The sequence below is a fragment of the Ceratotherium simum genome, chromosome 2 (assembly GCF_057802395.1).
Source record: "Ceratotherium simum simum isolate JZ-2026a chromosome 2, ASM5780239v1, whole genome shotgun sequence".
Classification (NCBI taxonomy): Eukaryota; Metazoa; Chordata; class Mammalia; order Perissodactyla; family Rhinocerotidae; genus Ceratotherium; species Ceratotherium simum.
Genome location: NC_141901.1, coordinates 91,538,487 through 91,550,552, shown reverse-complemented (window position 1 = coordinate 91,550,552; position 12,066 = coordinate 91,538,487). Strand labels below are relative to the sequence as shown.

Below are 12,066 nucleotides of genomic sequence, written 5' to 3'. Positions count from 1 at the left end.
CTGTAGCTACTCATAAAAGTTACTTCAACTGGTAAGGGCAGAAAAGGAAAGCAGACCTGTCTAACATTCTTTGATCCCTTAAGATCATGTTGATAGCTCATAAGATCATGTTGATAGCTCAGCGAAGTACGTAAGAGGGGTACAACAATGGGTGGACCACATTCTTGGACTAAGGACTGTGTGTCCACAGTCTTGCCTTTTTGATCTACATCTATGCCTTATGGCAAAGCTTCTGGTACCAAAACTTACTTCATCCTTCAACTTAATAAACCATTTAACTCAATCCAAATTCTTGGCCTTTCTGTTTGACTTCCCAAATTCAGATTAGCATTTTCTTTCCCAGCATTCTCTTTTCCAATATCTCCACAGCCTGACATCATTATGGATTATGGATCATTCCTGTGCCAAACAGTCATGGATTCATACACATTTGTATTTATTGAGCTCTTTGGTAACCAAGATCTGGCATGGTCTAGCCCAATGAGCTGGTCTCAAATAAATTCCACAAATAAATACATGCTGAACTTAGGAAGAATACTGAAATGGAAAAGTTCACAAGTACGCTGAAGTGCTTCAGTCTTGCACAAGGCTTTGTAGATCACCACATCAGGATCTCTCTGACTGACTGCTCAAAACACAGTCCTTAATCTAAGAAATGGGTTGACACAGCTGTTAAGAAATGTTGATTACACCAAAGGAAATTCCTCCTCTGTGAGAGATCCACGCTGTCTACCGAGTTTCTAACACAACTATAAAAATTCATTACGTGGTAGGTTTTTCAGTTCTCATCCCAGACAAGGCAAAGTGAGTGTGCATTCTTGGTTTCCTTACAAAGAAAAAGCTGAGAAATGAAACATATCTCACATGCTGTACCAAAAGAATAACTAGGGTTACATATAACTTATCACCAAGACTAGTAACTTTTAAAAGTGAAGGTGAGGGCCGGCCCCGTGGCTTAGCAGTTAAGTGCGTGTGCTCCGCTACTGGCGGCCCGGGGTTAGGATCCCGGGCGCGCACTGACGCACCGCTTCTCCGGCCATGCTGAGGCTGCGTCCCACATACAGCAACTAGAAGGATGTGCAACTATGACATACAACTATCTACTGGGGCTTTCGGGAAAAAAAAAAAAGGAGGAGGATTGGCAATAGATGTTAGCTCAGAGCTGGTCTTCCTCAGCAAAAAAAGAGGAGGATTAGCACGGATGTTAGCTCAGGGCTGATCTTCCTCACAAAAAAAAAAGTGAAGGTGATATTATTAATAATTTTACCAGGACAACAGGAATGAACCAGAGAAAACACGGAAATATGGTTACCGTACATATAAGGGGCTCTTTTCTGAGCCATATAAAATATACACATCCCTCAGAATGAAATCAAGAAGCACTAAAAAACGCAAGTCACCAACTCCTGTAGGGGTGAACCCTGCCTGCTACTTTATAGCTGAATTCTAGCTCCTGGTCCACTTCCAGTGCCTACTATTGTACTACTAGTGCCTGTACTACTAAACACGTCCTGTTATTGCTTGTACATGTGGCATAAGAGAAAATAATGCTAGTAAAAGGGGCTCATGCCTTACCTCTATAAAATGCGGGCTACTGATAGTGTCAAAAAGGAACAGATCATTTGATATAAGTGGCCTATTTGGACTCCAAGCTTCAGCTACCAGGGCACTCTACACCCCACATAAAAGAAGAAATGGGCCAGAACAGTCTTCTGCCTCCTTCCCTTCTTGCCCATTCTGGGTGGGTGGTAGTGGGCTGCAAGGGATGGGGGTGGGAATAGTGAGGGAAGAGATGCACAGAGAGACAGAGACAGAGACACAAAGACAGACTGACACAGTGACATTTGAGTTCTTAGATCTAGCCACACCTAAAAACTGTCATAAAGCCAATTTTTATTTCATTTGTGTTTGTATAATGTGCAACTGAAAGAAAACTATCTAATACATCTTCTGCAATATCCCTGACATATTAGATGGCCTAGTAAGATGTATCACACATGCCTCATAATGATATAATTTATCATGATGGTATTTTAACATATTAACTAGTCCTTGACTTTAAGCCTGTGAGCCTAAATATTTTTTATTTTGGCCATGTAATTAACCATGAAGAACAAAAAATTCTTTATACAAAATATGCAAAAATTTGAATAGAAAATGTTGTTTTTGTGACAAAAACTTGAAAAATGCCAAGTAACACTGAACAAGGAAATAGAGCCTTCCCTTGGGACAGGAAAAGCCTGCAACAAGGCAAAGTTTGCAATGATAATTTCAGTCAGTAGTTATAAATTATCTCATAATTATTAATAATGAAAATATTTATGTTAGTATTCTCAACAATAAAGTTGTTCATATTTTCCTATTTCTACTAAAGTATTAATTTCTTCTTGACACCAGGGAAGACATTTTAAATGATCACATAGCTGTCAGGAGATAAAAGCAAACTTTAAAGATTTCTTTGAACATAATTTAAAATTCAGCTTCATTTGAAGTGATGTTTTTAAAAAAACTAATCATTTCATGATGTTCAAATTTGAAAGTTTTTATTTAATGTTAGATTTTTTTTCTTTAAATAGATTCTTGTCATCTATGCAAAAAAACTTTTGCCTTACATCCTAAAAGCTAGCCTCTTCATTAAACTGGTAAACTATCTTTGGTAAGAGAGCTTTAGAACCTATCACATTTCTCCTTTCATCCTTAGCTGCTGGTAAACCCCAGGTTTGAGTGTCTTGCTAAATTACAGTAGCTTCCCCTTAACCTACATTCTCTGACACAATTATTCTCCTTCAGCCTTTTATTCTCATGTCTCTATTTTAACCATTTTGTGGTTTTATTATCTATATTTATTATGAAATATGCATCATCTACTTTTAAAAGTCATATATTAATGTGAAACAATTTTTTAAAAGGAAGAAGTTCCTTTTTTCCTAAATCTAAGAATCAAACAGAACTAAAACTAATCTTTTTTTAAAGTAGCACATGGAAGATAATACTATTCTCCTAAATTATCTACTACCTTTGGCAAACACCCACATGAAACATTTTTAAATTGATGAATAATTTTTTGATGAAACCATACTATGTTGCTAACAATAGGCTGCTGAATTAAATCTACATCATTATTAAATCCTTTCCCAGTTTTTCTTCTACATTTTTCTGTATTTTCCAAGGTTTCTATAATGATCATAAATTTAATGTGCATGAGCACTTTGATAATTAGAAACATCTGAGGAGATTACTTTTTTTTATTGATGTGATAAGAGTTTGCAATATTGTGAAATTTCAGTTGTACACTATTATTTGTCAGTCACCATTTAAATGCACCCCTTCACCCCTTGTGCCCACCCCCCAACCCTGAGGTTATTTTATAAAAACAAAACCCAGAAACTTCTATCTTAATTAAATTCTATTGCTTGAGAATAATTACCCTAGAACTTACTTCCAATTAAAGGTTATCTCTTCACTGTCATTCAACATATTGCATAACAAATCTCGTAAAGAGTTGATTTTTTAAAATTTCTGCCTTGTGACATGGTGAGAGCTGACAGGAAATCAGAGGTCCTGGCTCAGCCATTAATTTGCAATATGATCTTGTAAAAAGCACTTCACTTCTCTGAATTTCCTCATCTATAAAATGAAGAGTTTATATAAGATAATCTCTCAATATTATTTCCAGTTCTAGACCTTTACATATCCAAATTAATATTCTGGAGATGTATAAAGACATAGATATACAAAATTTTATAGATATATAATTTATAAATAAACAATATGTATGTGTGTATATATATATATAAGTTGGCATATTCACTAGCATTATATATAGCTTACATATATTTAATTTATAAATATACCTATATTAATATAAAGCTAAAGATCTAAAGAATGATAAAAGTAAAATTCTGAAATGAGTAAAATAAATTTCCCATCAGATACAAACATCAATCTTAGTTTTAAAAGAGAACAGAAGAAAACTAAAATTAGCCTTAAAGTGTTTACTGGAATGGACAGATGACTGAACAGACAAACGGACAGAGGCATGGATGGATAAATAGGGGAGGAAGGGTATAAGGCGGATATAGAAAAAAAGACAAGAGTTGAGTCTTCCTTATGTGTCCCTTATTCCTTAAAAAGCCAGGATCAGGGAGATGAGCATCCTAAATCTTCTTAGTATTATATCATGATTTTCACTGTCTGCCTTCTAGATGGTCTGTAGTTGAATAAGAATAATATCTTTGTTTTTGTCAAGATTGTTTGCCTTTGGTTCCTTATCTGTATTAAGTCCTAAACGAGATAAAATATTGTGAATATATTAAAGCATGTTTAAGTTATAAAATACTACATCCAAATGTAAGCTATTACTACAGAAAGAAAAGCTTCCTCTAAATCTCAATTTTCTGTTACTCAGAAAAAAATCAAATCATCTTACCTGATATTGATACCTTGTTTGTATATTTTACACGCATCAGAAGGCAGAATTCGGGAAAGTAAAGGCACTGTATTTTTAAAAAGAAAAGGTAAAAAATGACCACTTAAAGTTCTGAGACATTACAAATTTTTTAATTAGAAGAAAAATGTAAATGTTTTACTAATTCACCAAAATTGTAATAATTTCCTTTAAAATACTTTTTCCACTTAAAAATCATATATAAAGCAAATGTGAGCAACTTCAAATATCCACTATTTAATTGTAATCGCTGTATGGTTCACCACACCTGCCCCCCACCCACCCACCCACCCGCAAACACATACAAGAGTAGCAGAGTCAATATAATGCCACCCTTGGGTACATGTTGCAGGATATTATTACAGACGAGAAAACAATGCCCTATGGTAATTAAACCCTCCTGAATGGGTAACTAGATGGACCTGGATCCTATATGATCCTTTAAACATAATTTGATTAAGTAGTGGGAAAGTAATACGTATAATAGAAAGGGGCATTTTAGAGCTAAATAGTCGAATTGGAGTTTAAATCCCAAATATGTGACTTTGGTTACTTAAGCTCACTGAACCTCAGTTTCAAAATCTATAAAATGGAATCATACTATTTACCTATAGTTTTCTACATTCCAGTGTTGCTCATATTCATATCATAAGCAATATTCTGATAGTTTTTTTATTATTTATCATCTGCTATATTTTGGGGAAATACAATTATCTTATGGATGAATAAATCTATATAATAGGCTATAATAAACCACTACATAGAAAAAAAAATATGAAACTCAAAATTCTTGAAATTAAGACCATATAACATGTACATGTGTATGTATGTGTGTGTGTGTGTGTGTAAGATATATTATACGTATATTTTACAATATCCAATGTTTTAAAAATAGGTGATAAACTGGGTTAGAAAGAAACAAAAGACTTTTGAGAAAATTAAAGCCTAGTTTTTTAGTTAACTTTTTCGAAAGCATCAATATTTTCTACGTAACATTAAAGGTACACCTAATATATCAATGCCTTTTTTAACTCCTTCAAGGTCATTTAATCTAAAATGACTTCCAGCATTGAAGACAGTTTTCTAGGCATTTTATTACACAAAAATAAGAAAAGTTTACTGCCCCCGGAATACCAACTAAGAGTTACTCTAGTCAAAAAATATAAAAAGTCATTTTCTGATAAAATTTTTCCTTATGTGAAACAACAGAAGTTGAAAAGAACAATATAATAGCACAAATCTATGTAAATGATCAAAGCTCTTCTTTCATGCTCATTAATTGAGACCCAGTCTTCCTGTCCTTAAATATTTGGTATAGCATGAAAAAGATGATTAGAAGAAAAGAGTACTCTAATTTAATTTAACCTAATTTATTACATCTTTTGAAGTACTATGGTAACCTACAAAAAACAAAATTTAGAATCATATACCAACACCCATTTCTTAAAAATCAGAAAAGGAGGAAGAAAGGAATGCAGAGAGAAAATAAGACGCTTAGAAGTAATTTTTCTTAAATATATAATTTCAAAAATTATTTCATAAATAAATCCCAAGAAAATAATCTAACGCAGCAAAAAAAGCCACTTACAAATAAAACAAGGAGAATTGTAGAATATGTGTGCAGTAATTGAAAACAATGTTTTTGAAGAACATTTAAAGATGTCAAACATGTTTATGTAAAATAATCAACAGGATATGAAATAAAAATAAGCTTGGAGACTGAGAAGCAAAAGCTAAGAAAAAAAGGAAAGAAGAAATATCATTGAGCAAAAAAAGATTTCTGCTCGATTCTAATGCATTCCAAAAATAGAGCAATTTGCATTTTCCCTATTCTGTGATAACTTTTTCCTCCCCCATCTAAATTGAACAATTAACCTCTCTATATCTTAAGTTATCTCAGCATAATCTGAGAGTCTAACACGGTACTCCAAAGACAGAATCATTCACTGAACTGAAAAATGAAGTCTCTAAATTTTAATTTTGGTTTTGCTATCACTTACTCCCTGGTTTTAAGAAGAGTTTCTAAGCCCAATGTTTTCCATCTATAATATGCAAATAACAGTCCCAAATACAGGATGGATATTCTGTAGATTATGAGATAAAGAAATAAAAAAAACTATTAGTTTTTCTGTTGAAACGTGCTACAGGCACAATGCTAAATTTTAAGTAGTGATTATGATACTATAAATTATTTAATACTTTACAGTATACAAAGGACTTCCTTCAAAAACATGATTTCATTTCATCCATACCAAAACCAAACTTTGCAATAGATGGGGCAGTTATTATTGTCCTCACTTTACAAACGAAGATATTGAAGCTCCGAAAAGACATGTGATTTGCCATGTCAAACAGTTATGAGCCAGGATTTCTGATTCCAGTTCAAAGCTTTTCTATACCTAAAAACCCACACTGGAATAGGTTAGTTGCCTTCAGACTTGCCATTAACCAAGTCTGAGGCTATTTTCAGCAAACACTGAATTTAACATCATGAGAAAGAATAGAGTGTGCATGTTCCACTACTCCTAAATTAAACTGAACCCTGGATCTCAGTATTTCTTAGCTTCCCCTTATATCTGGGTTGCCTTTTTTTTTTTTTTTATTAGAGGTTTTGACAAGGGGAAGAAACATGCCTAAACTCTAGGAAAAAAGCTTTATAATCACATCTAATAATAGAGATCATTCAGTGTTTTTAATCAAGGGTCTAAGCTAAATCTAGCCAATGTTTTAGTTCTTGGAATTACATATGACATCTAACCATCAGATGCTAATAGTTTTGACATGACATCAGTAAAATCTTTTATCAACAATAAAACAGATGGCTTACTTTTTTGTATCAAAGTCAAGTTTTCAAAGAAGCAATACTTTCAACAAGTACCTCAGTGGTTGCATGATGAATTTGATTCTACAACATTTATAATGTGTTTATACACATATGCACAATTTCAGGAGTCATTATGTCCATTTCCATTTCTTCATATAATTGAAATGTCACTTTTAAAATATTTTAAAACATTTTGTTCACCAAGATAAACTGACTATTTTAGGATTCAAACCACTAACAATTACTAAGAAAATCAGTTAAAGAACCAATGTACTCAAGGGACTACCTCAGTTTAAGATCACCAAATAGGACTTAGGGTCTTTACAGATGGAAAAGAATGGAGTGAAAAAATAGTATTCAGGCTTCAGACCAATCTGACTTGGAGGTCTTTTATTACACAAAGCTACTACAGATCTCTTTTTCTCTCAGTGTTCTAGGACACCAGGACTTCTGAATGACATATAAAGCATAAAGGCAAGGCAGGCCTATCAGAGTAACAGAATCATGTGTGATTTTGATGGAGCCAAAACTAGCTTTATGAGCTACAGTTGTAACAATGTTGGAAAGAATTGATTACATTTAGGGATTAAAACTTTACATTTAGAGATTAAACAAACTACGAAAATCTTAATCATCCATGCTATACAGTATTATGCATCTGTTAAAATAAAGTACTTCCTCATGTAAGATACTAAGATATATTAAATAAAAATGATAAACTGCATAATGACATAATAGTATGATCCCATTAAAAAAAACTAATGCCAAGGAGATATATATATCTATATATAGATATATAGATATATTTGTGTGTACATATACACACACTTTTGTCAGCACTGAAAAGCATCTGAAAGCATACACATGAAACATAAACAATGGTTTCTATAGTTGTAAATATCTGATTTATTTTTATGATTATTTTGGAGATAAATACCACTGAGCATTCAAATCTCTTTATATCATAAGAAATAATTCAGATGCTTTGAAAAACACAGGTAAGCTCATTATACCCAAACCTATATATAGATTATATTTTTAAAAAATTAAAGAAAAAAACAAAAAAATTGGTGGCCAGCCCAGCAGTGTAGTGGTTAAGTACGCGTGCTCCGCTTCGGTGGCCCAGGGTTCACAGGTTTGGATCCCAGGCACGGACCTATGCACTGCTGATCAAGCCATGCTGTGACAGGCATCCCACATATAAAGTAGAGGAGGATGGGCACGGATGTTAGCCCAGGGCCAATCTTCCTCAGCAAAATGAGAAGGATTTGCAATGAATGTTAGCTCAGGGCTAAATTAAGTATTACTACAGAGCTTTATAATCCTTACGTACAATATGCCGAAAACTACTTAATTTTCCTTAGGGCAAGTATCAAATTTGTTACGTTAACACTTCAAGATAACAGTTATTTTTGCACTTGTATTTCTTCATGCATACATATTTTATAGTAAAACATAGCACACTCTTACCCCAGCTTTGAAAATCCCAGTGAAGTTCTAGATAAAAGTCACCTAGCTGAGAAACGAAATATGAATAATTACTGAATGCACCTTAGTTAACAGCTCTTATATCTACTTAATATTTTGCTTTTTAAAAAAATCTGTTATCATTAAAGGTCCATAGACAGGAATAGGAAATAATTTCAATGTTTGGAGCTGGAGAAAGAACAAAAAAATATGGTTATTACTTAAAATAAAACATTACAATAGCACATATTACTACACTTATCTACAAGGGAAGATACACACCACACCATTAAGAACATTTCAATCACATAGGAACATATATGAAACTGATAGGCGTTTAATTTGCATCAATAAATATTCCATTTCTCAGCATAACCAAAATAACAATAAGTATTATTGTAAAAATAGTTAACAACTTTAGAAATGTTATAAAAAATGACTTCCAAAATGATTATTTGTGTAATCTCATAACAGTCTAAAAAATTCACTCGTTGCAATAAAAACTTTTTTTCTATAAAGTGAGAAGTTTACTAAATCCAAAATAATATATCATCATATGAGATCTAGAGACAACATTTTTATTTCACAAATTAGAAGCTAAACACCAAAGACTGTAACTGCTAAAGGAACTATTATGATCAAATATTCTCAAAAAAAAATTCTCTCTTGAGATCTCAAAAAATAAAAAATAAAAGCATACCTAAGAGAAGACAGTCATCATGATAGGTCTGTTTTTCTCCCAAAGTTCTTTCAGGCATCAAAAATACAGAGGAAGAAATAACAAAAAACAAACCTCTCTCCCTTTCTGTGCCAGCACACCCAGCTCTCACCATTATGAAGCAGGACAAACAAAAAGAGTTTTGTTATATAAAGAAAATGCAAACTGCTCCTGCTGGCGGCAGCAGTTGTAGCCCTTAGAGAATCTTCCATCCAATCCAAAGAACAAAGAAAAATTATTGCCATTAATTATGATTTACCTCCTTTTTTCTTAGAGATTTTATTTATTGAAAGCAATAATTCTTTATTTACCTTCCCAGTTCAAACTAAATGGCACTTCTCATAAGATTACATGTATATACTATAATCAGTGAATTTTGTTATGCCACTATTGCTTAATTCAAGCAGAATTTTCACCATTTCTTGACTCTTAATAATCAGTAAGAAATCAGACTGTATTAGGGGCCGGCACGGTGGCATAGCGGTTAAGTGCGCGTGCTCCACCTGGGCGGCCCAGGGGTTCGCAGGATCGGATCCCGGGCACACTGATGCACCACTTGTCAAGCCATGCTATGGCGGCATCCCAGATAAAGTGGAGGAAGATGGGCACTGATGTTAGCCTAGGGCCAATCTTCCTCAGCAAAAAGAGGACTGGCATCGGATGTTAGCTCAGGGCTAATCTTCCTCACACACATACAAAAAATATATATTATAAAAAAATTAGACTGTATTAAAAAAATTCTTAAAAGTACACTTACAATTACTCTTTAGGTACAAAACCAGCAAAGAAACATGGCTTACCTCTTTCAGGGCTTTTAATAATCGAGGTCGTTTTTCTTCAACACTTTCCCTGGACTGCTGCTTAAGCTTCCTTAAAAGAGCTGTAACTAAAGTTTGAATAAATTTTTTTTTAATTTAAAATAAATTTTACCATGCTAGAGTGTCAATTTCACCTCAATAAAAAAATGTATGAAAAAAAATTCCACCAAGCTTAGAAAACACCACTGGCTTATTAATACAGAGATACATATAAATATAGATACTATGTATTAAGTTAGTAAACAAGTTTAGTAAAACTGTTATGATCCCCAAGGAGAACTGTGAAGAGATACCTCAACATCAGCTTATAATATATTCACAAGAGTTTTGCTAGTTTTTAATTATCATAAGGACTGACCTGACTGAGCCAAGATTTATGAATCTCAGTCAGAGGATGCAACCTCCCACTGTAACACTGATCTAAAGCTGCGATCTCAAAAATCCCATTGGATACTTCTTTTCTAAAAATGTAACTGTCTGCAATTGTTACCAGGTGTATCCGTTCTTTTCTCCCTAGAGGTTGTACTCTCACATACCACCACCATCACCTAAAAAATGCAACAATGAATCCTATTCTATCTATGAAAAGAACTTCTGAATCTAATAAAACCTGAAGCCCAGTGTTTTCTCAATAGTTAAAAGATTGAGATTTACACACGTTGCCTAAATGCAAACCCCAGCTTTACTGCTTATTAGCTGTGTGTTAATGTGGACAAGTTACTTAATTTCCCTAAACTTCAGTTTCTTTTTTTCATTTGTCAAGTAAGAATAAAGTAAAATCTACTACATAACAGACATATATATATGGAGCTACTGTAAAGGCTCAATATAAATTGCTTACTACTGTGCCTACAATTAGGTATGTGTAATTTTTATTTATTCGAATGAAGGTTTAAAACTGACTAGCAAAAGTCAATCAATCTCTAACATTTATTGAAATAAGGGAAAATATTAGACTTGAATGAAATTAACCTAGCAAAAGATAAGCAAATGGAAAAATATGCATTGAGGGAAAAAAACATATACATCAATACATGCTGATTTCCTCCTGTTCCTGACATATTTTTCATATACATGTAAGTACTATCATTTTTACTATTTTACAGTATGTATTCTTATAAACTACTTAAAGGCTTATGTGGAATACAGAAGTGGAAGGTGAAAAAAAAGAGGAAAGAAGACAGTAGTGAAAGCGTGGATCAGATTTGTTTTGTCCACATAGGCCAAAGTAGGAAAAGCCCAAGGAAGAATATGAAAAATAGTAGGATCTATTCTTACTTTTAACCACAGGTCTAACTATAACCCCAATATATTTTAAAAAACCAAAAATCAAAGAACAATGTTTACATTACTAAAAGTCTTTTGGAAAAGAAAGGCAGGGATATAGAAGTCAGGGAACATGGGATTTAGTCTCAATTACACACTAGCTCTGTGACCTAGGTCAGTAGTTTCCAAATACAAGTCTACATTTCAGTATTCAATTGTTCAAGTCCAGTGATATGCAGCAAAATAAAAAAATTGCGAACTAGGGTGAGGTTTTTTCTTTATAAATTATATACTTTATTTTCAAATTAAGGACTATTGTTTCTCCTATTTTTGGTTTCAAATTGTCTGTTTTTAATGAAATGGTGATCACAAAACAAAGTAATCTTTTTTTTTAAGTTCTTATATAGTAAAATGAAAAAGTTAGCTACCCTACATCAATCCTCAAATAAAATTTTTTTCTGGTCTGTGAAATCCAAATAGTCTGAGAACCAATAACCTAAGTAATCATTAAGGTTCTTTATAGATT

The 12,066-nt window shown here is 33.1% G+C and overlaps 1 protein-coding gene across 2 annotated transcripts in view; it reads right to left on the bottom strand.

Moving 5' to 3' along the window:
* Positions 1-12,066, bottom strand: part of ANKRD13C (ankyrin repeat domain 13C) — a 99,355-nt gene that overhangs the window by 36,077 nt on the left and 51,212 nt on the right. For both annotated transcript variants that reach the window (XM_087449121.1, XM_004431489.3), the window contains 3 exons: positions 10,257-10,342; positions 8,742-8,787; positions 4,430-4,496 (listed from right to left, as the gene is read on the bottom strand). In XM_087449121.1, the coding sequence (XP_087305247.1) occupies positions 4,430-4,496; positions 8,742-8,787; positions 10,257-10,342 (199 nt within the window). The remainder of the gene's footprint in view (positions 1-4,429; positions 4,497-8,741; positions 8,788-10,256; positions 10,343-12,066) is intronic.